The sequence below is a fragment of the Capra hircus genome, chromosome 13, assembly GCF_001704415.2.
Source record: "Capra hircus breed San Clemente chromosome 13, ASM170441v1, whole genome shotgun sequence".
Lineage (NCBI taxonomy): Eukaryota > Metazoa > Chordata > Mammalia > Artiodactyla > Bovidae > Capra > Capra hircus.
The window spans coordinates 74,239,285-74,263,927 of record NC_030820.1 but is presented as its reverse complement, the minus strand read 5'-3'; the positions used below and the strand labels follow the sequence as shown (position 1 = coordinate 74,263,927).

At 52.2% G+C, this 24,643-nt stretch overlaps 1 protein-coding gene across 1 annotated transcript; it reads right to left on the bottom strand.

Annotated features, from left to right (window-relative positions):
* On the bottom strand, nucleotides 490-7,722 carry MMP9 (matrix metallopeptidase 9). The gene is given in 13 exon segments (NM_001314269.1): nucleotides 490-711; nucleotides 2,318-2,421; nucleotides 2,514-2,664; nucleotides 3,109-3,248; nucleotides 3,371-3,656; nucleotides 4,408-4,563; nucleotides 4,686-4,862; nucleotides 5,267-5,440; nucleotides 5,649-5,822; nucleotides 5,908-6,036; nucleotides 6,322-6,470; nucleotides 6,825-7,057; nucleotides 7,579-7,722. Coding segments are annotated over 13 exon segments (2,130 nt in total). The 5' UTR covers nucleotides 7,717-7,722; the 3' UTR covers nucleotides 490-592.

Below are 24,643 nucleotides of genomic sequence, written 5' to 3'. Positions count from 1 at the left end.
CATCACCCTTGTAACTAAGGTGGACTTTCTGAGAATGGAGATGGAGTTTGGAGCCTGCATTTTAAGCAAGTTTTGAGGGCTTTTGTGCACCTGAGAATCTGAGGGCCACTGAGCGGTCCTTGAGAGGAGAAACGTCGTTCAGCTCATGTCTGTATCCCCAGGGCCCAGCACAAGGCCCGGCTCCATGTCAGAGCTCAATAAATGTTTGATGAATGAATATTAGGCTGGCCATTTCCTCAGCTATAAAATAGGAATAATTACATTATACCTTCCTAATAGGAAGGATTGAACGTTAATATTTATGAAGTGTTTTAGAACACCGCCTGGCACATAATAAGCTCTCTGCTGGTTCCATACATATAAGCAGGCATGCATACCATACATAAATCTGCTCCTCAAGGTTAAAGAATCCACATTTATTAAAAACATTCTAACAAGAAAGGAAGGTGGGAAGAGAGGGCCCAGCCCACCTCCCCTCCTCCTCGTCCTTCAGAACAGATCCACTAGTTGGGATCCGGCAGACTGGCTCATTCCCTACTGGCAGGGTCCCCGAGGGGGCCCCCACTGCAGTGCTGAAGCAGGCTTGGGAGCCCTAGTCCTCAGGGCACTTCAGGAGGTCGAAGGTCACGTAGCCCACATAGTCCACCTGATTCACCTCATTCCGGGAACTCACACGCCAGAAGAAGTGATCCTGGCAGAAGTAAGCTTTCTCTGCAAGGGAGAAAGTGGACCAAGAGCGGTGATTCCAGCTCTCCCCACACACAGACGCAAACAGGAGTATGGTCTTTACAATCACGCTTCCTGCCCTTTCAAAATCTTTCCAAGGTTTCCATAGGACATGTCTGTTCCCCACCCCACCCCGGAGATGCTGGAGGGCACAGACCTCCAGGTCCAGCACTGGCACAGGGCCTGGCACACAGTCGATACTCAGAACAATTCATTCAACAAGTCCTGTTCATCCATCCACCATTCATCATGCCAAGCCCTGTTAGAGACACTGGGGATACAGCGGAGGGAAAATGCAGGCTTGATCTCAGTTCTTTGGGTGCTTACATGCTGGTGGGGTAAGACATATGATTAACAAGCAAATGCATAAGTAAAGGAGGTTGGTTTTGACAATAGGGAAAGCGATGAAGGAAATGTCAGTGAGCAGTCGAGTGAATAGATAATGAGGGCCAGAGAAGGCCTCTCTGAAGAGGTGGCGTGAGTGCTGAGACCTGAAGGCTGAGAGGGAGGCATCCCAGTGACAATCTGGGGAAAAAACCTTCCAGGCAGAGGGAACAACTGGCACAAAGGCCCTAAGCTGGGAATGACCTTGGTGTGTTCAAAGAACAGCCAGAGGCTGGTGTGAGTGGAGCAGAGCAAAGGGAATGACAGGAGTAGTGGGAGGGGGTGGGGAGGGGGGAGGAGAGGGGTCAGATCAGGTTGCGTTAGTGCCTTCGACCTTGCATGCCCTCCCCCTCCTAGCCCCTCCCTACTCTCAGAAAATATATTTGAAGGTATTGGACAACCAGCATGGCTTGGACTAGGGTGTCTGCAAAGGAGGTTGTAAATATTTCAGAGGCTGAGCCAACAGCAATTGTCCGCTGACTGGGGGTGAGCAGTGGGAAAGAGAAAGGGTTAACTCCAGCTACCATCCCCATTTTACAGATGGGGAAACTGAGGCTCTGAATAGCAGTGACTTGCCCAAAGTCACACACATATGCATCTATGAAATGTCTTATTTATCACTGTATTCCCAGTGGCAGCATGGTGCCTAGCATATTACAGCACTTGATAAATATGGTCTAATAAAACCTCCATGCAAACCAGGTGTCCTGTGCTATAGGGAAAAGAGCTTCTAGCTGAGAGGCAGGAAATCTGGGTTCTAGTTCTGGTTGTGGCCCTGTGTCCTCAAATGGTCTGGGAAGATCCCTGACTCTGCGGGGAACTCATCAATGCGGGGCGTTTGCCTCAGTCTCCACCGGCTTTTTCTTTCTGGCTCGGAACTTGAACAATCACTAAGGCAGGGGCTTCCCTGGCAGCTCAGATGGTAAAGAATCTGCCTGCAATGTGGAAGACCCGGGTTTGATCCCTGGATGGGAAAGATCCCCTGGAGAAGAGAATGGCTACCCACTCCAGTATTCTTGCCTGGAGAATTCCATGGACAGAGGAGCCCGGCGGGCTACAATCTATGGGGTCACAAAGAGTCAGACACGACTGAGCGACTAACAACAGAGGGTAGGGGAACCTACCGTGGGAGGTATCTCTGGGAGGGATCCTCCCCCCTGACCCTTGACCCTTGATCCTCCCCCCTGACCCCTCTCTCAGCCCTCACCTTGGTACTGAAAGATGTCGTGCGTGCTAATGGGCACCCCGGGGAACATCTGGTCCACGGGGGTGACGCTCTGGGGATCCACCTTCTGTGTCTTCACGTCGAACCTGCAGGACGGCACCGAGGAGACAGGCGCTGAGCCAACGGGCAGGCGGATGGCGCCCGGGCTCCCCCTGCTGGCGTTCCCCGGGAATCTCACCTCCAGAAGCTCTGCCCGCTGAACAGCAGCACCTTACCCCCAGGGCGCGGGAGGGCCCCGGTGACCTGGGCCACTTCCGGGCCCAGGCCCAACTTGTCCAGACGCCTCGGGCCTAGCACCGACGCGCCGGTGTACACCCACACTTGGCGCCCTGCCGGAGAAAGGCTCACATCGGTCTGGGGGCAGGGAGTGGGGTACACACACCCCTTGAATGTCAAGAGGGAAAACGCAGGGAGGCCGGCCTTTCCGCTCCAGGCGTGCCCTCAGTCTCTGTGCCTAAGGAGCAGAGCCCCTCGGTAGGACTGTGCCAGGGTGCTGTGAGGAGGGCTGAAATTCAGCCCTGCTAAATTTATTTAGGGCTTCCCTGGTGGCTCAGACGGTAAAGAATCTGCCTGCAATGCGGGATACCGGGGTTCGATCCCTGGGTGGGAAAGATCCCCTGGAGAAAGAAATGGGAACCCACCCTAGTCTTCTTGCCTGGAAAATCCCCATGGACAGAGGAACCTGTTGGGCTACAGTCCACAGGGTCACAAAGAGTCGGACACGACTGAGCGACCAAGCACAGCACAGGAGAGGAAGAAAGACAGAAACTAACCAGAGAAGAAGAAAATTTTCTTGGTGAGCGGATCCTCGAAGGCGGAGTCCAGCTTGCGGGGCAGCGCAGGCCACGTGCTCTTGACAAGAAAGGGTCCCTGCACCCGGCGGCCCCCTCCCTCAGAGAGTTTCCAGTACTTCCTGGGGACACGAAAAGAGAGGGTGGGGGCACTGAGCTTGGAACCAACTGCCAGTGGGCGGGGAGACACAGGCAGGTCCCGCCTCCAAGCCCCCGCCCACGACCGCGCAGCCCCGCCCCTCACCCAGCCTTGAAGAAATGCAGGCGGTTCCCAATCTCCGCGATGGCGTCGAAGATGTCCACGTTGCAGACGTCCTCCGCTGGATCCGGGGACTCTGTCGGGGCTGCAGAAGGGCCTGCCGTGGGAGGACCCGTGGGGCCAGCTGCCGGGGGCCCTGTGGGGCCAGTAGTGGGGCCCTCTGAGGGGCGGGCGGTGGGAGGCCCCGTGACGCAGACCGTTGGGGGAGCGGTGGGCTGGGGTTCGGCGGTGGTGGTGGCCGGAGGCCGTGGTTCAGGCTCAGGGCGAGGACCTGAAAAGAGGTACCGCGTAAGACATATCGCTGTTCTTGCATCTCTGTGCCTTTGGGTATCTGCTCCCTGGTGCCTACCTGGAGGTCCCTGGCGCTCTCCCCACTTCAGATGTTGGATCCTGCCTTCCCCCAACCCCGGGCTGGCAGCTTCCTTTGATATACTCACCCCCACCCCCAGGCTGGTGGGAGAGAAGCCTTTCTTGAGCTCTCAAACTGGGTGCCAAACAGTGCTGGGAGCTTTATAAATGCACATTAGCTCCTTTGATCTTCAGAAGGGGGGAAAAAAAACAACTATGGAGCAGATTCTTTAATATTTTCATTGTTTTGATGTGGAAACATACTAATGATAATAAGTGGTGATAATAATAAAACTATCAAACATTTATATGGTGCTTGCTATATTCCAGGCATTATTCTAACTCACTTAAGTCTCCTAACAACCCTATGAGGCAGGTGTTAGCCCCACTTTACAGATGAGGAAGTTGAGGGGTGAAGTAACCTATCCAACGCCATCTAGCCGGATGGTGGCTGGACCGGCTTTTGAACCTATTCGGTCTCACTCTAGAGTCCGGGCTCTTTATTATCATCTCCAAGCACTGACCTGGCAGCAGTTGTACCCAGCAGCCTCAAGGGCTCTCAAAGATAGATATCAGAGTCCTAACTCTCCCCTCCTCCCTATTCTCCGGGTGTTCCGAGCCGGCAGAACCTAGCCCTTCCCTCTCCTCCCTCTATCCCTGCCCCATGCCCTCACCATACAGATGCTGGATGCCCTGAACATCGTCCCTATGCAGGGGGTGCTCCTCGGTGAATCTGTACATGGGGTACATGAGCGCCTCTGGCACGGAGGAGTGATCTAAGCCCAGCGCGTGGCCAAACTCGTGTGCGGCCACAAGGAACAGGCTGTATCCTGGACGAAAGAAGGGAGCCTGAGCTCGGAGACCTGGGCCGAGCTCCCAGCCCCGGGCATCCCTCCCGGTCACCACTGCCCTGGCTGAGGCCCCAGCCACGGAACCTCGGCACCCCGCCCACCTTGATCCGGGCAGAAGCCCCACTTCTTGTCTTTGTCGAAGTTGGAGGTGGTGGCGCACCAGAGGTGCCCATCATTGCGACCCTCTGTGGTGCAGGCCGAGTATTCCTTGCCCAGGAAGGTGAAGGGGAAGACGCACAGCTCTCCTGCCGCGTTGCCCCCGGTCACCGTCGCATCGACTGGAGAGACCAGAGCCTCGGGTGAGCCAAGTGGAGGCGGGGTGTAGGGGGCAATGAAGAGCCAGGGGCGGGCCAATCGAGGAGCTAGAAAAACTAGGAGGCTTATTTTAAAAGCCCAGGGGGAGTTGTGGGGCACCGCCGACAACTGGCTAGAATAATGGGCGGGGCCTGGGGATCGCAGACCTAGGAGGAGGCTGCAAGCCTGGCTGAAAGGCCAAGCCTCCGCGGATGCAGCGGCGGCATCTGGAAGGCTGGGGGAGGAGCTGCGGCGACGGCAGGCCGAGTCAAGGCCGTCCTGAGCGCCCACAGGAGCGGGAAGACAAAGGACGGGTGGAAGGGCCACGCTCGGGAACCAACGCGGAATGAGGACGTGAGGCTGAATCAGGTAGGTGGGTCAGAGGTACCTCGGGTCGGGCAGAAGCCGTAGAGCTTGTCCTGGTCGTAGTTAGCGGTGGTGGCGCACCAGCGGTAGCCGTCGGAGCGACCATCGGAGGTACAGGCGGAGTAGGTGCGGCCCTCAAAGGTGAACGGGAAGACGCAGGGCTTGCCGTCCGCATTGCCGTCCTGGGTGTAGAGTCCTGGGAGGCCCACACGATTAACTGAAGGTGCCGCCAGTTTACTGACCCACGAACCACCTGTGTCCTCCTCCCCTTTCTCGCCTCGTCTCACAGATGAGGGAACTGGGCCCAGAGAACAGGAGAGGGGTTCGCAGGCCACCCTCGGCATCAGTGGCAGAGCTGGGATTAAGAGCCAGCGCTCTGGACCCTCGGGAGGGTGGGCACTCACTCTCGCTGGGGCAGAAGCCGAACTGGCGGTCGGCGTCGTAGTCGGCGGTGGTGCTGCACCAGAGCACGTCGTCGGAACGGCCGTCCGTGGTGCAGGAGGAGTAGGAGCGGCCCTCGAAGGTGAAGGGGAAGTGGCAGGCGGCGCCCTTCGCGTTTCCGAAGTAGGTCGGGATCACTGCGGGAAAGGAGGACTGGGGTCAGGGGGACTGGTGATGCGCGTGAGAGAAGGGAGTGGGGGCCGGGGCAGATCGGGATCTCACCAACGCCTTTGCCCAGAGACCATAACTCTTCATCGTCGAAGTGGGCATCTCCCTGAATGCCTGAGCCAGGAGGAAAGGCGTGTGCCAGGAGCCCGTTCTTTCCATCGAAGGGATACCCATCTCCGTGCTCTGAAGAAGCGAGTGGAGAAGAGAGTGAGCCGCGTACGGTTGCGCAGGTTGTGCACTGCCCAAGGACGCTGGCCTAACTGCGAGCTAAAATCCGGTCTGAGAGCCGCTGTCCCAGTGCAGTGAGGTGTCGGTCAGGAGGGGGCGACATAAGGGCGAGCGGCCGCCAGAGCGTCGGGGACAGGCAAGAGAAATCCAGGTCCAGGCCCTCCTCTCGTCTCTCTTTGATCCTCCCACCTCTGTCCCCATCTCAGATTCTCCCGGTTTCCCCCTTCTTCTCGTCCTCACCTCTAACACCAAACTGGATGACGATGTCGGCTTCGCGGCCGTATACTCGAGTGAAGGTGAGCGGCGTCACCGCGCTCCAGAGCGCGAAAGCGCGGGCAAAGGCGTCGTCAATCACGTCGCGCGGCAGGTCTTCCGAGTAATTTTGGATCCTGGAGGGAAAGGGCAGGAGGATAAAGGGCCGAAGTGAGAGGCGGGAGCCGGGCCAGCAGCGCCACCCGGTGTCTCCGCGACTTCAGATACACAGCGCTGCCTGCGCTCCACGCTTTCAGCTCGAAATCACTTTCAGACGCATTTTTCTCTATGGAGTCAGTTGGCGAGGTCCATTTCCCCCGACGGGGGAGACGGAGGCTCCGAGGGGGTGCCACTTGCCTCAAGGCGGACACATTCAGTGAAAGCCACAGACTGGCCTAAGACGGGATGTGTTTGCCAACGGGCGGCGCTCGGGAACCCGCCTCTCGCCACCCTCTGCTCCCCGCTCGCCCCCGCGGGGCCCAGCCGCGCACCAGTAGGTGATGTTATGATGGTGCCACTTGAGTTCGCCCTCAAAGGTCTGGAATCCGCCCAGGTCTGGGACGCCGCAGCGCGGGGCTCGCATGGCGTCCAGGGTGGTGCTGTCCAGCTCGCCAGTCTCGGGCAGGGACAGGCGCCGCTGGAAGCTCAGCAGAGCTCGCCGCAGGGACTGGCCGTCCTCGCTCAGCTCTGCCGCAGGAGTGTAGCCATAGCGGTACAGGTATTCCTGAGGAAGGAAGGGCAGAGATGTGGCAGAGCCCCGATGCTCTTTCTCTGCCCTACTGAGCCAGGACTCCAACCCTCTCCGCTCTCGGGGACTAGCAATGAGACAATATATCCAGTACTTGGTACCCTGGATACCAGGGCTTGTGCCCACCCCAAGAATCTCCCCCTCCATGTGGACATCCTCAGCTCCATTCCACTCCAGGGTGCCCCTGTGCAGTGCCTACCTCAGAGCCCCTTAGGGTTTCCCCCTGTTTGCCCTCAGCCCATTGCCACTCCAGAACCCCCCAGTGCCCCTTCACCATTTCCCAGTGCCCATGCCCATCTAGGAGACCCTCATTAGCCTGTTTCCAGCAGTCCATGTCCAGAATCTCCTAGAGCCCATTCTGAGTGTTCTCTAGAGGTGCCCATCACCAGCCCCCGACACACACACAACAAGCCCCAGAGTATCTCATCCGAGACCCCGCGCCCTTCCTGGGACTCCAGGCCAGCCCTTCTCAGCTCTAGATAGGGGAGTGTGCCTACCTCTGCCAGCTGCCTGTTGGTGAGGCTGGTTCGTCGTTCTCCTGGGAAGACCACAACGGTGGGCTGGCGTGGGCTGGGGGCAGCAGAGCAGCAGGCTAGCACCAGGAGTGCCAGGACCAAGGGCTGCCGGGGGCTCATGGTGAGGCTGGCACTTGGTCTGGCTGCAGCTGCCCTCCTGGGGGCTTTAAAGAGGCTGTCAACTGAATCAGTGACCCCGCCCCTCTCTGACAGGCCACTGGCAAGAGCTGACTCAGGGCATGGCGTGCGTGTGTGTGTGCGTGTGTGTGTGTGTGTTGGGCAGTCCCAGCATGAGAAGGCAAGGAAAGGGCTTACACCACCTCCCCCCTCTCCCTCCTGCCCACAGCCCCCATTGCCGAGTCAGGCAGGACCCCAGACCCAACAGGAAACCACAGGCCCACACGGGAAGGATTGGGTTTTGCAAACTGCAGAGCTTGTGAGAACTGCGTGAGAGGGAGGGAGGGAGGCAGGGCTGGCTGGAGGACTCCCTGAGCCCTCATCGGAAGACCCCTGAGAGATCAGCCTAAGGAAGAAGGATGGAAAGTTCCCGAGACTTCTGTCTGAGCCAGATGATCCCCACTTCCTGATCAGACGCCCTCCGTGGACCCTCCTCACACTCCCAGGCTCTGCCCTCTTCTCCCTGAAGTCTGCCTTGACTCAGCTTCCTCTCCCTGCTCCACCTGGGGGCAGAAGGAGTGAGCTCCGCTTGGTGGAAATCGGAAATCGGGGAATTCCATGGAGACAATTCCTGGTCTTCAACAGGCTGGATCCTTGAGAATTGCACAGCGGTGGGGGGGAGGGGCAGGTGGGGACAGTGGGAGTATTGCGGCGTCTGGAAGCCAGCAGACATGGCCTCATTCCTTCAGTGCCTTGGGCAAATGTCTTCACCACTGTGAGTCTGTTTCTTCAGCTGTAAAAAGGGGCCCTTTTGAACTTTACCCCTTTCCCATAGCTGGCTGGGTCCTACCATTCAGGGCTGGCAGCCCTCTCAGTTGTCTGCTATGTCCCAGGCCCCGGGCTACTTATTGTAGCTAAAGGCAGTGAGGTTGGGATGGGAGAGGAGGGTTTGGGCAGAGACTGGAGAGGTGGGGTGAGGTGGGCCAAGCCTGGCACATCCTGTGGCAGGGGTCCTGTTGTTGTTTAGTCGCTCAGTCATGTCCAACTCTTTTGCAACCCCATGGACTGCAGGCCACCAGGCTCCTCTGTCCATGAGATTTGCCAGGCAAGAATACTGAAGTGGGTTGCCATTTCCTTCTCCAGGGGATCTTCCCTGCCCAGGGATCGAACCTGCATCTCCTGCATTGGCAGGCAGATTCTTTACCACTAAGCCACCAAGGAAGCCCAGGGGCCCTGTAATTATGTGTAAATATCTGTACAGCAGGTTGCTGACTACATTCTCTGCCCACTGGGTATGCACTGATATAGACTTCTCCACTTGGGGAGATGGTGTGAAATTGTCTGATGGTTTGTGTGGAAGAAAAGAAAAATCTGCATCCCCCACACTGCCCATCAGTGTCAACTGAATAATGTATGCGAAGTTCGAAAAATAAATAAAAATACATTTAAAAGGGTTCTTTGTCCCCACATTGATGTGAGGATGAGATCAAACACATAAAATACCTTGGACTGTGTATGTTGCAAATATTCAAGAAATGGCTGTGATCACTATTTATGGTTTGGGCCAAAACCAGGAATCTGGGAATCGGAAGAAGAGGGGTCTTGGACTCTAATCTGCTGTGTGACCTTGAAACAGAGCAGGACCCTATGATCCTTGCTGCTGCCCTTCCCCGCCCCCATGTCTTCAGCCTGCCTTTTGTCTGTGGAAAAACTTTAGCCAAAGAATAAGTTTAATCAGAAAAGTGAGAATATGCAGAAACAAAGGAAAGCAGCCCAAGGAGACCAAATGATCATAGTTTAGTCATTAAACATGTCAAGGACTTCTAGTTTCTTCTCAAGGGCTATAGATAATATTCTGAGCCATATCCTGTGAGCTGTCTTATAGGTACTGAAACCTCCACCAGGTGAAGAGTTAACTACATGACGTAGCCATGACCTCAGCTGCCACAGTTCCGAAAACTGGCCTCAAGAAATGGAAACAAATTGACCTTGGAACTGGAGATTAACTGTACCTCAAAACAATCCAGGTGATGCTGGTCAGACCACCAATGACCAATGTCAAGATGACTGTCAGAGTTGACTGTGCTGTTTCTGCATGTAGCCCCCTCCCTCAGCCTGTAAAAGTGTTTTATCAGTCGAGGGAAGTTGGCACAAACTCCAGCCCCAGTTATCACCCCTTATGCCAATAACCAGCAAACTCCTTCCCTCTCTTCTTCCCAGCCAGCCAGTGTGCGGTGAGATCTATATTTGCCTTCTTCAAAGCATTATTTGAGAAGGACGACAGCAACAATCTGACAAGCTGTATTTAAAGGACTTACTATGTGCTAGGCATTTTACATGCTTATCTCAAAAATCAGCCTCTGAGATGGAGACAGTTAACTTCCTTTATAGGAAAATGGAAGCCCTGGAGTTCACAATGAATGAGCAGCTACTTTGGAGTCACACTGTTCTGGTTTTCAGTCCCAGCTCTGCCATCTCCAGGCTGTGTGACCTTGGGCAAGTCATTTCACTTCCGAACCGTAATAATAATGCAGTTTTTAGAGATTTACCGTGTCGAGTACTCTGTTAAGTTCCCCATAAGCATCTTGTTTCATCCCCACCACTCTATGAGGTAGGTTTAATGAGTATCCCTCCCATTTTTAGAGGAGGACACTGAGGTTCAGAGTAGTTAAGGAACTTGGCTATGACCACACAGTGAGTTAATACACAAAATCGGGACTCAAGCCTGGGGCTATTTGGTTATGAAGCTTTTCGTCTTTATTACCATTTACAGGATCTGAGATGACCAGGGGTGAGAGGGGAATTATGGGAGATAAGAGACAAAACCAGGACCCTTCTTCCCTAATCCTTGGTGCCCACTGAAGATCAGAGAGGAGGCTCAGGTCTTTGGGGATCAGAGGTTGCAACAGGGGCCTCAGGGGAACTATATTCCAGACTTGAGAGTATGGAATTGTCCAGCACTATAGTTTGATTTTATTTTTATTAATTAGTTTATTTCTGGCTGCGCTAGGTCTTTGTGTCTGCTCGCGGGCTTTCTCCAGTTACAATGAGCAGGCTTCCCATTGCAGTGGCTTCTCTTGGTATGCAGCACAGTCTCTAGAGACACAGGCTTCAGTAGTTGCAGCACGTGGGCTCGGTAGTTACGACACATGGGTTTAGTGGCTCCACAGCTTGTGGGATCTTCCCAGACCAGGGATCAAAGCTGTGCCCCCTGCATTGGCAGGTAGACTCTTAACCACTGGTCACCAGGGAAGTTCAGCAGAATGACTGGCTTTAGAGATGGAAACATCGAGACCCTCCAATCGAGGGGATCTCCAGCTGGTAGCAGAGACAGACTTTAAGAGAATCCATGAGCCACTCCCAACTTGCCATCAGTTGTACAAAATGCCAGATCTGTGTATTTATGTCACATACTCAGATTTATATATGAGAATATATGTTATATTCTCAGATTTGATGGTATTGATGTTTGAGGTTAGATCATTCTTTGTTTGGAAAATCTCTGCGATGCAGTGTAAGATGTTGAGTAGCACCCCCTGCTTCTATGCCATGCTGGTAGCACCTCCCCCTGCCAGTTGTGACAACCAGAAATGTTGTCAAACATTACCAAATGCCCTCTGGGTGGCTGGGAGGGGCACAGACAACCCCAGCTGAGAACTACTGATATATGTTGATTTTTTTAATGTGAAGGGTCCAGAACTTTTATCACATACTCAAGCCATTGATGATGATCCTCAAACCTTTAAGGACCACTTACTCAAGAAATATTTGTTGAGTTTTTATGGGCCAGGCATCGTGCTAAGATTGGGGAATATAGCAGTGGCCAGAAGAGGCTTTGTCCCCAAGCTCATGGAGCTGAAAGTCCAGTAGGGGAAAAACTGAATGAGTAATTAGTACTGGAGAGACATATATATCACAAGAAGGAGGCATATTTATCTACTCCAATATCATACAGATGAGGAAACTGAGGCCCAGAGTGGGGACTTTACCTCCCTTAGGTCACAGAGCAAGCCAGGGACAGAGAGCTGCTGTTGCTGCTAAGTCGCTTCAGTCGTGTCCAACTGTGTGACCCCATAGACAGAGTGGGGAGGGGGCAAACAGGAGTGGTAGCTGAGAAGTTCAAGTCTCTGCTCTAGCATCAATTTACTGTAAGTCATTGACATAAGCTGCTGGTGCCTCGGTTTCCCAATCTGTAAAATGAGGGCAATAACAGCACTTACCTTGTGGGGCTGTGAGAATGAAATGAGTTCACAGAGATAAAGTGCCTGACCCATGGTAACAAGTGCTTGCTGCTGTTCTAATTATGATTCCCTCCGGGCCAGCTGGCTGTTTTTACCAACTGGGGAACAGACAGAGGGAACCCCGCCAGGAACCCCAGAACTTGATCCCTGGAGTCAATCCAACCCTCCTTTCCTCACTCCTTCCAACTTCCTCCTCTACGTCTGGGCTCCCCAGCCCCCACCAAGGGGAACTTGGGGGACTTGGCCTTCAACACAGCAATGGCAGGAAGCGGTTCTGTCACCACATCCCTTCCCCACTTCCCCCAGCCCCTCCTTCCCCAACACCACAACAGAGTTTAGCCAAGGCCCTGGGAGAGCAGGATCCACCCCCAGGTGAGCAGCCCCCCAACCCTGTCTGGAGTCAGAACTTGGACTTGAAGCCCCTCACCCAGGAGGAGGCCCCATCAGGCTGGGGAGGGGGCTGATCCTGGAGCCCTGAGTCACCAGCTAGATGACACAGCCCTGCAGACTGCTATTAATAACTCCAGGCCCCCAGACCGAGGTCAGCCTCACGAGATGAGGCTTCGCTCCCCACTTCCAGGCAGGGGGAACTCCAAGCCTGTTTCTCCCAAACATGCCCAAGAGGGGAGGGGCAGCCCTGAGAGGCCCTGGCAGGATGTGAGAAAGACATTGGTGTCTGGGACCAAGCGGGAAGGTGTGTGGACTGCAAGACACCACCTGCCCGAGGGGAGAGCATCATTCCAGTGCCCGCTCTGCCCCCACAACAAACACACCTACCATTCTAGCTCCAGGGTGTTGGCAATTCCCATGCTGACTGGCAGAGATGCTAATAATAATTACAGTACCATTGTGCTTACCACCTATCTGTATTAAGCTCCTTCTATAGGAAGTCAAACCTAGACAGCACGTTAAAAAAGCAGAGACATCCCTTTGCCAACAAAGGTCTATCTAGTCAAGGTTATGGTTTTTCCAGTAGTCACGTATGGATGTGAGAGTTGGACCATAAAGAAGGCTGAGTGCCAAAGAATAGATGCTTTCAAATTGTGGTGCTAGAGAAGACGCTGAGAGTCCCTTGTACTGCAAGGAGATCAAACCAGTCAATTCTAAAGGAAATCAACCCTAAATATTCATTGGAAGGACTAGATGCTAGTCCTGAAGCTAGACTGATGCTAGCTAGTCCTGGATGCTAGAGCTGAAGCTCCAATACTTTGGCCACCTGATGTGGAGAGCCAACTCATTGAAAAAGATCCTGATTCTAGGAAAGATTGAGGGCAAGAGGAGAAGGGGGCGATAGAGTATGGGATGGTTGGATGGTGTCACCAACTCAATGGACATGAGTTTGAGCAAGCTCAGGGAGATAGTGAAGGACAGGGAAGCCTGGTGTGCTGCAGTTCATGGGATCGAAACGAGTCGGACAGGACTGAGCAACTGAGCAACAACAACATAGGAAGTCACAGAGTATAGACTTTGCGATCAGCCCTCCTGGACTCAAGTTCCAGCTTCTACTCCTTCAGGCAGTGCAGCCTTAAGCAAGTTACTTTGTCTCTCTCTGCTTCCATTTCTTCATCTGTACAATGGGAAAGAGAACCGTCCTTACTTCAAAGTGTTGTGGAGGGATTAAGCAAGATTAGACACTGAAAGTTTTCAGCACATGGTGGGTATGGAGGTGGGAAGAATATTAGCTCTTAGCATTCTGTCACTCCAGTGCTCTCCCCTGTACAATGAGGACTCACGATCCCAGTTAACTTCACAAATTAGGATTCACAAGCCCATTTTACAGGCGAAGAATCTGTGAGATTCAAGGAGTTGCCTGCACAGTTAGCAAGGAGCTGGCCTGGGACTCAACCCACATCTGACACCAGCACCCTTTTCTTTGCACCTTGCTGTGCATGCACCCCCCAGCCACCTCAGCCCTATGGTTCTGTCGATGCTGGAGTGGGGACACTTGAAAGCTTATCCAAGTGCCTCATGGCTGACCTTCTTAACATCCTATTTGAGTTTGGGCTTGCAGAACCCCTTGGCATTCGTGGGAGGCACAGATTGGAAGCCATTTTTAAGGTGATGGACCCAAGGCCCAGAGAAGCGCTTCATGTTGCTCACCGTCACACAGCTGATGAGTGGCGGAGATCCTGCCTAGGCCTTCTGACTCCACATCTCGTGCTAAGAACCGGTCACTGGATCTGGCAAGAAGGAAGTCAATGGGGGAAGCAACCTGGGGGGGTGGAAGATGTCCAGGAGTCAGGCTGAAGGGGCTTAAAGCCTAGGAACCAACAGAGAGGACAAGTGTGGGTTATTTGGGCTCTGTAGGAAAAAAGAAAATGGAGTGGGGCGGGGTGAATAAAAGAGGTAAAGAAAAGATCAAGGTAGCCAGAGGAGGCAGAGGAAGAGTCAAGCGGAGTTCCTTTAAGGTGAGTTCATGACCTTGAGAAGTGATGATACTGTGGAGAGAGCGGTGTGCGAATTGAGGGGGAAATAGGATGCACCTGGGACCAGTTCCTCTGGCATGGGATTAGCCACTGGCAAATAACACTTTGCTTGGGGTCCCAGCAGAGCAGGTGCAGCCCCTAAATACACATTTAAAAGGTTGCTTGTGTTTTTTTTAATGTTTTTTGTATTTGTTTAATTAAGACTAATTTTTTTAGAGCAGACTGGGGTTCAATCCCTGGGTCGAGAAGATTCCCCTGGAGGAGGGCATGGCAACCCATTCCAGTATTCTTGCCTGGAGAATCCCATGGACTGAGGAGCCTGGCGGGCTACAGTCCCTTGAGTTGCAAAGAGTGGACATGACTGAGTGACCGGGCACAAGCAACTTCAGGTTCACAGGAACCTTGAAGGGGAAGTACAGACATTTTACTGTATACCCCTACCCTTACAGCCTCCCCTGTTGTCAACATCCACTACTGGAGGGGTATCTTTGTTACAATCAATGAAACTTCATTGACACATCACTGTCACCCAAAGTCCATAGCTTCCGGCTCACTCTTGGTGGTGCTCATGCTATGGGTCTGGTCAAAGAGGCAATGACATGCATCCATCATTATGCTATCAGACAGAGTGGTTTCACTACCCTAAAAATCCTCTGCGCTCCACTTATTCATCCCTTCCTGCCACAAAGATTGTTTCTGATATTTGAAGAAAAAAACCAACCTTAAAGTAGCCAGCATGGGAAAAGGCAGATCTTCGGTGGATTTCCTTATATAGTCATTTAGGCTTTAGTGTTGTTTTTCTTTGGATGACATGGGGGAGGGGAGCCATACTCTTAGTGTTCACAGCCTCGAAAGGTCTAAATCTGGTGCTGTTCACAATGTGTGCGTGTGGGGTGGGGGGCGGGGCGGCTAGCTCTCAGGAAACCCCCGTTTAAACATTCAATGGTCACTAAGCTGTCCTGGCCAGATACATGCAGAACCCTGGGGAACAGCACAGGAGAGCAAAACCCAGACAGCACACAGGGCAACTGGCAGCCTCTTTGGCCCCTCTTGGCTGGGCACACTTTCTCATGCGTCTTTTAGTTCCCCGGTTCTCAAAGTAGTCATGGGACCAGCAGCATCAGCACCATCTGGGAACTGGTTAGAAATGCAGACCCTCACCTGCCACCCCCTACCCCCAGGACTATTGAATCAGCACCTCTGGGCGGGGCCCAGCAATTTCTGTTTTAACAAATCTGCCAAGCGAGTCCAAGGTGTGCTCACGTTTGAGACCTCGGCTTTACTTGAGCTTCACCCGAAGTGGGAAGGGGACGGGCTTCTCTGGTGGCTCAGTGGTAAAGGATCTGTCTGCCAACGCAGGAGACGTGGGTTCGATCCCTGATCTGGGAAGATCCCACACACTTTTGAGCAACTAAGCCCGTGATCCACAATTACTGAGCCTATGCTCTAGAGCCCAGGAACTGCAACCACTGAAGCCTGAGTGCTCAGCAACAAGAGAAGCCTCCTCAATGAGAAGCGCGTGCACCCCAACTGGAGCAGACCCGTTGGCCACAGCTACAGAAAACCCACACAGCAGGGAAGACCCAGCACAGCCAAGTGTATCAAGGGCGAGAGGGAGAGCTTTTGACCCTATTTGCAGATGAGGAAACTGAGGCTCAGAGAGATGAAGCTGCTTGCCCAAGGTCACACCCAAATTAGGTAGGAATCTAGCCCTTTATGACTGCAAAACTGATAATCCTCACCCCAGTATGACAACTAGGATCAATGTTCAAATGTTTAACAACCACCACCACTACCACCCCGCACCAGTCAGAAGTGATTGCAGCCAAGGAACTCCAGAAGGCCCCACAGAGAGTGGGTGTGCGTGTGTGACCATTCTAAACCTTTTCATTCCTGGATCTGTAGGCCTTGGGGTCTGGGAGGAGAGGGCTAAGGGCTCTGGGGCACTTAAAGGAGTCCATGTAACATCTGTTACCAACAGGTAGGGAAATATTTCAATATTTTAACAACAGGTGCTTACCTGCTGAACCTCAGCCCTAACTACAATCCCCTTCCTAGAAGAAGAGGCTCCTTCTTTACCACCAGGGCAGAGGGCCTGGAGCTAAATTTGGCCCGGAAGAGAACACAGGTATAACTAATGTCTCCTGAGAATATCCATTCAGCAGTGCTTCTTAAATTTGGCTGCACAGTGGAGTCTCTCGGGATTTTCTTTTGAACAGCGATGCTTGGGTTTTATCTCCAGAGATTCTGATTTAATTGGTCTGGGATGCGGCCTGGGCACTGGGATTTTTTTTTTTAAAGCCCCCCAAGATTTTCATATGCAGCTAGGAATTAGAGCAACCCCTACAGAGCCCCTGAAACCTGTAAGAGACTCCAGATTAAGAGCCTGTAATTTGCATCAGTATTTCTCAAGGCTGAGGACTTAAAAAAAAAAAAAAAAAAAAAAAAGAACAGATTCTCAAGAGACTCTGATTCAGTAATCAGTGGGGCCCGGAATTGGATGTTAGCAAGCTCCCCAGGTTTCTAAACCAGTGACCCCCGCAGGCTGTGGTAACTGAGAGAGGCTCAGAGATTCCACCCCTCCCCACCCTCGGCCCACCCCCATCATCGTTGAAGCAATGGAGAACATTTTGCCAGGAAGTATCCAGAACCGATTTCCGCAGCTCTTCCTTCCCCTGTGCTGCGGAGACGTTGCTTCAAAGCACACGCTCTGAAACGGAGCCCGAGACGCCCTCCCGGGAGAGCCGTTTTCTGGCTGCTCCGCTGCAGGGCCCTGGGCCGGCTGAGTGCCTTCCAATTCCATTAATCCAGGGATTTAGAAACACCCTCATTTAGATGCGATCTGCATATATTTGCATATCGAACTCCAGTGCCGCACCCCCTTCCCCCTGCCCCACCCTCCCGTGGCATGTTAGGGTAAAATAAAACTAATGTATTCACAGAGCCCGCTGAGATGTGTTCGAGCCTCACGCAGCGCTGGGACTTGGTTACGCCTGAAGCCCTGGCGCTGGAATGGCCCCGGCTCGGCGCGGATGCAGCGGGAAGGCCGGCGGAGAGCAAGCGTTGGAAGCCTCCTGAGATCTGAACCACAGCCTAGCCCCTGAGGAGAGGCTACTCGGCATATCTCCAGCGGGAAAAGACGCGGAGCCCAGTAGACAGGGCGAGAGCGCTCCGCTTTCCAGAGGGTTGGTGAGACTCCTTCCTGGCTTCAGAAGGGACCTGGCTTGGAGACCACCACCAAGGCCCTTCCAGCTCCAACCACACGCTCCATGAAAAGCCTGCCATGTGACAACTGGTGCAGTGGAAGGGGCTGGAATCTGACAGCTCTGGACTTGAATTGGGTGTACATGACCTTTCCCTCCCTGAGCTTCAGTTTCCACATCTTTAGAATGGGAGTAGTAAGCTCAGTAGTAAAGAATCTGCCTTCCAGCAAACCTAATCCAGTATCCTGCTCTAGCATTCCTCTATGGAGACAGGAGATTTAGGGATTAGAAAAAAAGAATCTGCCTTCCAACGCAGGAGAAGCGAGTTGGATCATTAGGTTGGGAAGATCCCCTGGAGAAGGGAATGGCTACTCACTCCAGTGTTCTTGCCTGGAGAATCCCATGGACAGAAGAGCCTGGTGGGCTACAGTCCACGGGGTCTCAGAGAGTCAGGATGACTTAGCGACTAAACAACAATGAGCTCATTACGTGATGATGGGAGTCATGTCTATTTGATTACCCAGTAATGGACAGTCTTTCTTAGGCCCCATCTGAGGCTGAGCAGGAATCTGCTGAGTGCAAGTGCCATTGCTGGCCCAGCAGCCCTGAGAGTTCTCCATGGCTATCCCTGCCCACAGCGGACCAGCTCCCCTTACCTCCAGCTCACTTTCCTAGTCTGGCCTCCCATTACCGCTGGGAGGCTCCAGAAACCTTTTCGATGCCTTTCGTTTTTGCTTACGTTAGCCTGAACCAGTTTTGATTGTTCACAACCAAGGGCCCCAGTTGAACAAGGACCATTGTCTTCCTTCGCTTCAACCTCCCGAGCATCTTCGACTGCAAGCACCACCCGCCTCATTTCCAGGAGCCTCTTCTAGTGCAACGTGGTCCAAATCCACTTCTCTGCAGCCCTGCTCCTCCCTGTGGGCTCCCCTTCCTGCTTCTGTCCGCAGCACTCTCTCCTCCCTGAGCCTCCCAATTTCTAAACCATCTGCGTGTAATCCTGGGGTGCTCTCCCACGCCCATGCCATCCAAACAGTTGACAACCTGTGTAATCCTCTTAAATCCATTCCCTCTGTATCAGTCTGCGGGGGCTGCCAAAACAAAGTATCACAGACTGGGGGGCTTAAACAACAGAGATTTATTTTCTCACAGTCCCGGAGGCTGGAAGTTCAAGATCAAGGTGTCGACAGGGTTGTTTTTTTTCTGACCCCCTAGATGGCCGTCTTCTCCCTGGGTCTTCATATAGTCTTCCCTCTGTGCATCCGTGTGTCCTAATTTCTTCTTACAAGGGCACCGGTTATATTGGATTCGTATCTGCCCTAATGACCTCAATTTAACTTAATCACCTCTCTAAAGACCCTCTCTCCAAACACAGTCACAATTGAGGTGCTGTGGGTAAGAACTTGAAGATGCGAATGGGGGTAGGGTGCACAGTTCAGCTGGTGACAGACTGCTCATTGCGGCCACGCCCCACCTGGTAGTACAGTTGCTCAGCTCTCTTGTACCAGCGCTGACACTCCAGATTCTTCTGGTGGATCAGCTCTCCCTGACCTCGATCAGAAAGCTTCCATAGCTCCCTAGGGTCTCAGGAATAAAGACTGAACTCAGCCTGGCAGCTAGTCCCCTTCGGAACCCGGCTGCAGCTAGCCCTCTTCAGAACCCAGCTGCAGTCTGCTCCTACAGTCATCAAGGCCAGGAAAATACAGCACTTGTCGTCTTGTCGTTTAGTCTCTAAGTCACGTCCAACTCCGTGACCGCGTGGACAGTGGCCCACCAGACTCCTCTGTCCATGGGATTTCCCAGGCAAGAATACTGGAGTGGGTTGCCATTTCTTTCTTCAAGAGATCTTCCCGATCCAGGGATCGAACCCACCTCTTCTGCTAGGCAGGCAGATTCTTTACCACTGAGCCACCTTGGAAGCCCCAGTTGTTGTCTAGCATCATGCATTCAAAGTATAATTCATGGACCTACAGCATCTGCATCACCTGGGAGCTTGTCAGAAATGCAGACTCTCAGGCTGGGGCCCCAGACCTGCTGAGTCAGAATCTGCATCACCTACGTGGACCCCAGGCCATCTGTATTCACACTGAAGCTTGATAGCTTACAGACACCAAAGGTGTAGGGAGAGGGCCTCATAGGAGTGGGGGCTGTGCTCACCTTGTTGGGTCAGAAACTTGACTTTGTCCTGACAGAACCATCCGACTCACAGGAATCTGGGGTGCACAGCAGATGACAATTCCGAACACACAAATGAACTTGAGGCTGCAAGGCCATTAAGAACGCCTAACTCACAAGTATAAACAAAGGAAACGGTTGCCGGAGATGGCTCCCTGATGGGAAAGGCAAGGTTCTCATCTCTCATTTCCATTTGGCAAACATTTATGGAGGCCCTGCTGAGTGCCAGGCTGGGTGCTGGGAGTTGTGCAGATGGAATGAAAGAGGACATGAGCTTTGTTCTGAAGGAGCTCATGAACAAGGACAGAGACAGGCCACAAAGACCTGCGTTCAATAATTCAATAACCAGAGTACACGCCAAGGGCACCCGCCCACCACTGTATTGCTCTAGCCCTCCAAACTCATCCTCTGGCTTCTGGGCATTTGTGCTTTCCACCCACCCCCCACCTCAAACCCCTCCCACGTCTCCTGTCTCTACCCTCCCCCTATGCTAGCCAACTCTTATTCATCGTTTAGATTTCAGCTGAGATGTCATTTCTTCCAGAAAAAAGTGCTGCTGACCACCCAGACCCGAAGGGGGGCTCTTCCATGCTCCCATGATTCCTCTCAACTCACCACTTCCCTTATTGTGGCATTTTTCATAATTCAGAGTGAATTTCCTGTTTATTCATCTATCTCTCCCCCACAGGCTGAGATCATTATGGGGGCAGGACCCTTATCTGCTGTGTTCACTATATTCACAGGTATTTCTTAAACATTAAAAAAAAAATAGTAATAGTGGTCGGCTTTTTGCTGAGTTCAGGTACTGTCCTAAATATTTCTATGAATGAATTCATTTAATCCTATGACTGTACAATATGGTGAGTACTATTATTTTTCCCATTTCACAGAGGAAGAAATAGAGACACAGAAAACTTAGGTAGCTTTTCTAAGATATCACAGCTATTAGGTGGCAGAGTAGGGATTCAAAGCCAGGCAGTCTGGGTCCAGAGTGTGCACATTGGAAAACGGTGTGATTAACTGTATGGGAGAGAGGACAGAGGTCAGGGAAGTCTTCAGAGGGAACAACACCCAAGCTGGGTTTTGAGGAGTGAATAGGAGTTTGCCATGTGAAAATGGAGCAAGGTTTTGCAGCTTTGACAACCTCCAGTTTGGGCCCACCTGTCAGAGTGGCAGCATTAGTGGAAGGCAATTAAGAACTCTCTAGATACTGTCCAAGGAAGCTTAGACAGTGTGTGTGCCTTACACGGCATCCAGTTTCAGCCTGAGTCACCAAGGGTGGGCGAGGCAAGTTGCACAAACCCTGAGGCTCCAGTTCTTCAGTCCCTGTGTGGGTGAGATGTACACACCCCTCCCCTTTTACCCCCAGATTCAAGGCTCACTTCCCAAGCCGCACCCTCATGCTTTGCAGAGACTGTATCGTCATCTCAGAGGAAAGGTCCTGGCAAGCACACCTTCCGGCAGGTGCAGCCCCAGAGCAGACAGCCAAAGCAGAGTTTCCCTAAAACCCCGCTCAAGCTGTCCTGAGTCTGACCTTACAAACTCTGGGAGCCTCTTCTGGCTCAGGGGTTCCCCAACTTTTAAAGCTCCCAAACCCTTTCAAGGAACTGATTTCAAGGACACCGCAGCCTAACCAAAGGTTGAGAGGAAGTGCTGGGCAGTTCCCTATCTTTGCTGACCCTGACCTTGACCCCAAGAGGAGTCCTGAGCTCTCATCTTAGCCCAACCACCTCTTTTTTACTGCTGAGAAAACTGAGGCCTGGAGGAGGGAAGAGATTTGCCAAGAATACAGAGCAAGTCAGGGCCAGCACCTGGACAGGAAGTATGGTCTCCTGAGCTGAGCCAGCCCTTTCTCAATAAACAGCATTATCTCTCCTGTCCATCCTATTCTGGTCTCTCAGATGAAATCTGGAAGCCACTACCACCCCAAACTCTACCCCCTGCTTTCATTCATCCCATTCATCCATTCATTCCAAAAACTATTTAACTAGTCACTGAGCCAAGCCAGGCCCCTGACCTCAGGAAGAGGCAAGTGGGTGTGTGAGACAAACATGTCCCCAGACTTTTATCATCCGTTCTGACAAAACCAATCTTCCCTGATGGTTCAACTGGTAAAGAGTCTGCCTGCCATGCGGGAGACCCAGGTTCAGTCCTTGGGTTGGGAAGATCCCCTGCAGAAGGAAATGGCAACCCACTCCAGTATTCTTGCCTGGAGAATTCCAGGAACAAAGGAGCCTGGTGGGTTACAGTCCCTGGGGTCACAAAGAGCTGGACACAACTGAGTGACTAACACTTTCACTTTCTGACAAAACCACATCAGAGACTGTTCAAGCCTTATTCTCAGGCCTAGCACATAGTAGGTCCTCAATAAATATGCATGGAGCACTGAGGAAGGAATGACATGAGGATGCTGGGCCAGCAAGATGGGAAAGCCACCTTAGACCTCAGGGCCCCTTCCTCTCCCCTCCTCCCATCATTCAGCACCTCCGTGGGGGTGGACAAGAGAACTCAGACCCACACTTTGCTTGAGCTTTGTGCTCTAGTTGGTCTAGACCCAAGCCATCCAAACTGATGGCCGTAGGGCTCGTGTGGCTGTTTTAACTAAAATTAAATAAGATTTGAAAATCCATTGCCTGGTTTCATTAGCCACATTTCTAATGCTCAAAAGCCACATGTGGCTGTTTGCAATCATACTGAACAGCACAAACCATAGATCATCACCACAAATGTCCTCTGGACTGTGCTGCTGGCCAAGAGCAGGGACTCCCAGGACCAGTACTTTTCCCAAAGTGTTTGGGAATTGACATAAGATTGCCAACTCTCCGTCTTGCCAGAAAATTACAAAAGCAATAACAATGATTTTAAAAACAGAACACGAGCGCTAAGAGTGATGTGAGATTCTCGATTGGATTCTCAGTTTTAAAAAAGCCCACATTCAATGGACTTCCCTGGCGGTCTAGTGGTTGGGGCTCTGTGCTCCCAATGCAGGGGGCCCAGATTCGATCCTGGCTGGAGGAACTAGATCCTGCATGCTGCGACTAAGAGTTTGCAGGCCACAACCGAAGATCCTGTGTACTACGATGAAGATCGAAGACCCAGTGCAGCCAAATAAGCAAAAATAAAATAAAAATCCACATTAAGGGATATGCGTGGGAAAACTGGAAAAATTTGAAAATAGATTACATATTGGATAGTTGTATGTAGGAGACTGGGCTTCCCTGGTGTCTCAGATGGTAAAGAATCTGCCTGCAATGCAGGAGACAGGTTTGATCCCTGGGTCAGGAAGAACCTCTGGAGAATGAGATGGCAACTCACTCCAGTATTCTTGCCTGGAGAATTCCATGGACACAGGAGCTTGGTGGGCTGCAGTCCACGGGGTCCCAAAGAGTCGGATATGACTGAGCAACTAACACTTCACTTCACTTCGGGTAGGAGACTGCCCTTGTTTTTTGGAGATTAGGGAGTGGAGGATTTAAGGATAAACTATGATGGCATCTGCAACTAACTTCCTTGTGGCTCAGAAAAAATGTTATTATATAAATATGTATGTATATATTTATAGAGAGAGAGTATGCGCAAGAGAGAGACAAAGGGAAAGCAAGTGTGTTGATGTGTTAACAGTTCAACGTGTGAATCTAGCTGAAGCTTAGAGGATTGTTCGATGTACTATCCCTGTAACTTTTCTGAAAGTTTGAGAATTTTTCAAAATAAAAAGTTGAGGGGAAAATAAGTCATGATGGCGGTTTACCTCCCTGCCAGGCAGAGACGATGGGTGTTGGGGGGCTGTGCTGATGTTCTAGTTCTTGATATGGGATGTTGGTTACATGATGGTAGAGTGGGTTGCCTTATTCCTCATCCCTCTCCATCACTCCCACCCCCTGCCAAAGAGATACATCCTCCCGGCACCTGTGGGGTTTCCCTGATAGCCCAGACAGTAAAGAATCCTCCTGCAATGCAGGAGACCCCAGTTCGATTCCCGGGTCGGGAAGATCCCCTAGAGAAGGAATAGACTGCCCACTCCAGTATCCTGGCCTCTGTAAATGCAACCTTATTTGGAAAGGTCTTTCCAGGTTAACTAAATGAGGGAGTTAGAAATGAGATCATTCTGGATCAGAGCGGGTGCTAAATCCAACGACTGTTGTCCTTGTGAGAGAAAAGCAGAGGGAAATTTGGGAACCAGAGACCCAGGTAAGAAGGCCACGTGAAGCTAGAGGCGGAGGGATCAGAGCAACGCTGCCACAGCTGATAACTCTCGGAACCACCAGAAGCTGGAAGAGGCGAAAGGAAGGATTCTCCCCTGGAGCCCTCAGAGCTAAGCCCGCCTGGGAACACCTTGATCTCAGACTTCCAGCCTCCAGAACTGAGAAAATGAATTTCTGTTGTTTTAAGCCACTAGGTTTGGGGTCATTTGTTACTGCAGCCCTAAGACACACACAGAGGTGTGTTTTACTTACAGAGAACTCATCAAGCTGCACGCTTAAGATTTGTGTGCGCTTCTCTATGTACGTTAAACTCCTTTAAAAGGCACTTAAAAATAAAGAAACCAGGATGACTCTCTACCGTGCCCCTGCAGTGGAAGTGCAGAGGCCGAACCACCGGGCCGCCAGGGAATTCCCTTGGCATTCGTTTGTTTGAAAAATGTTAAAGAAACAGTTTCATAAAGACAATCTCAGAATAGAAGATGGGCCCATCAAATAACATTTAACTTAATGACCCTTCATTTCACTGGGAATCTGAAAATATATCTCACGGTAGATAAGCCCCAACTGCAGATGGGTTGTACCCGAATCACCCAGGGAGCTTTGAAAGACAGCATCCCAGACAGAGAGGTCACCGGGATGGGAGAGGGAGGCCAGAAATAGAGCTGACAACATGTGGGAATGTA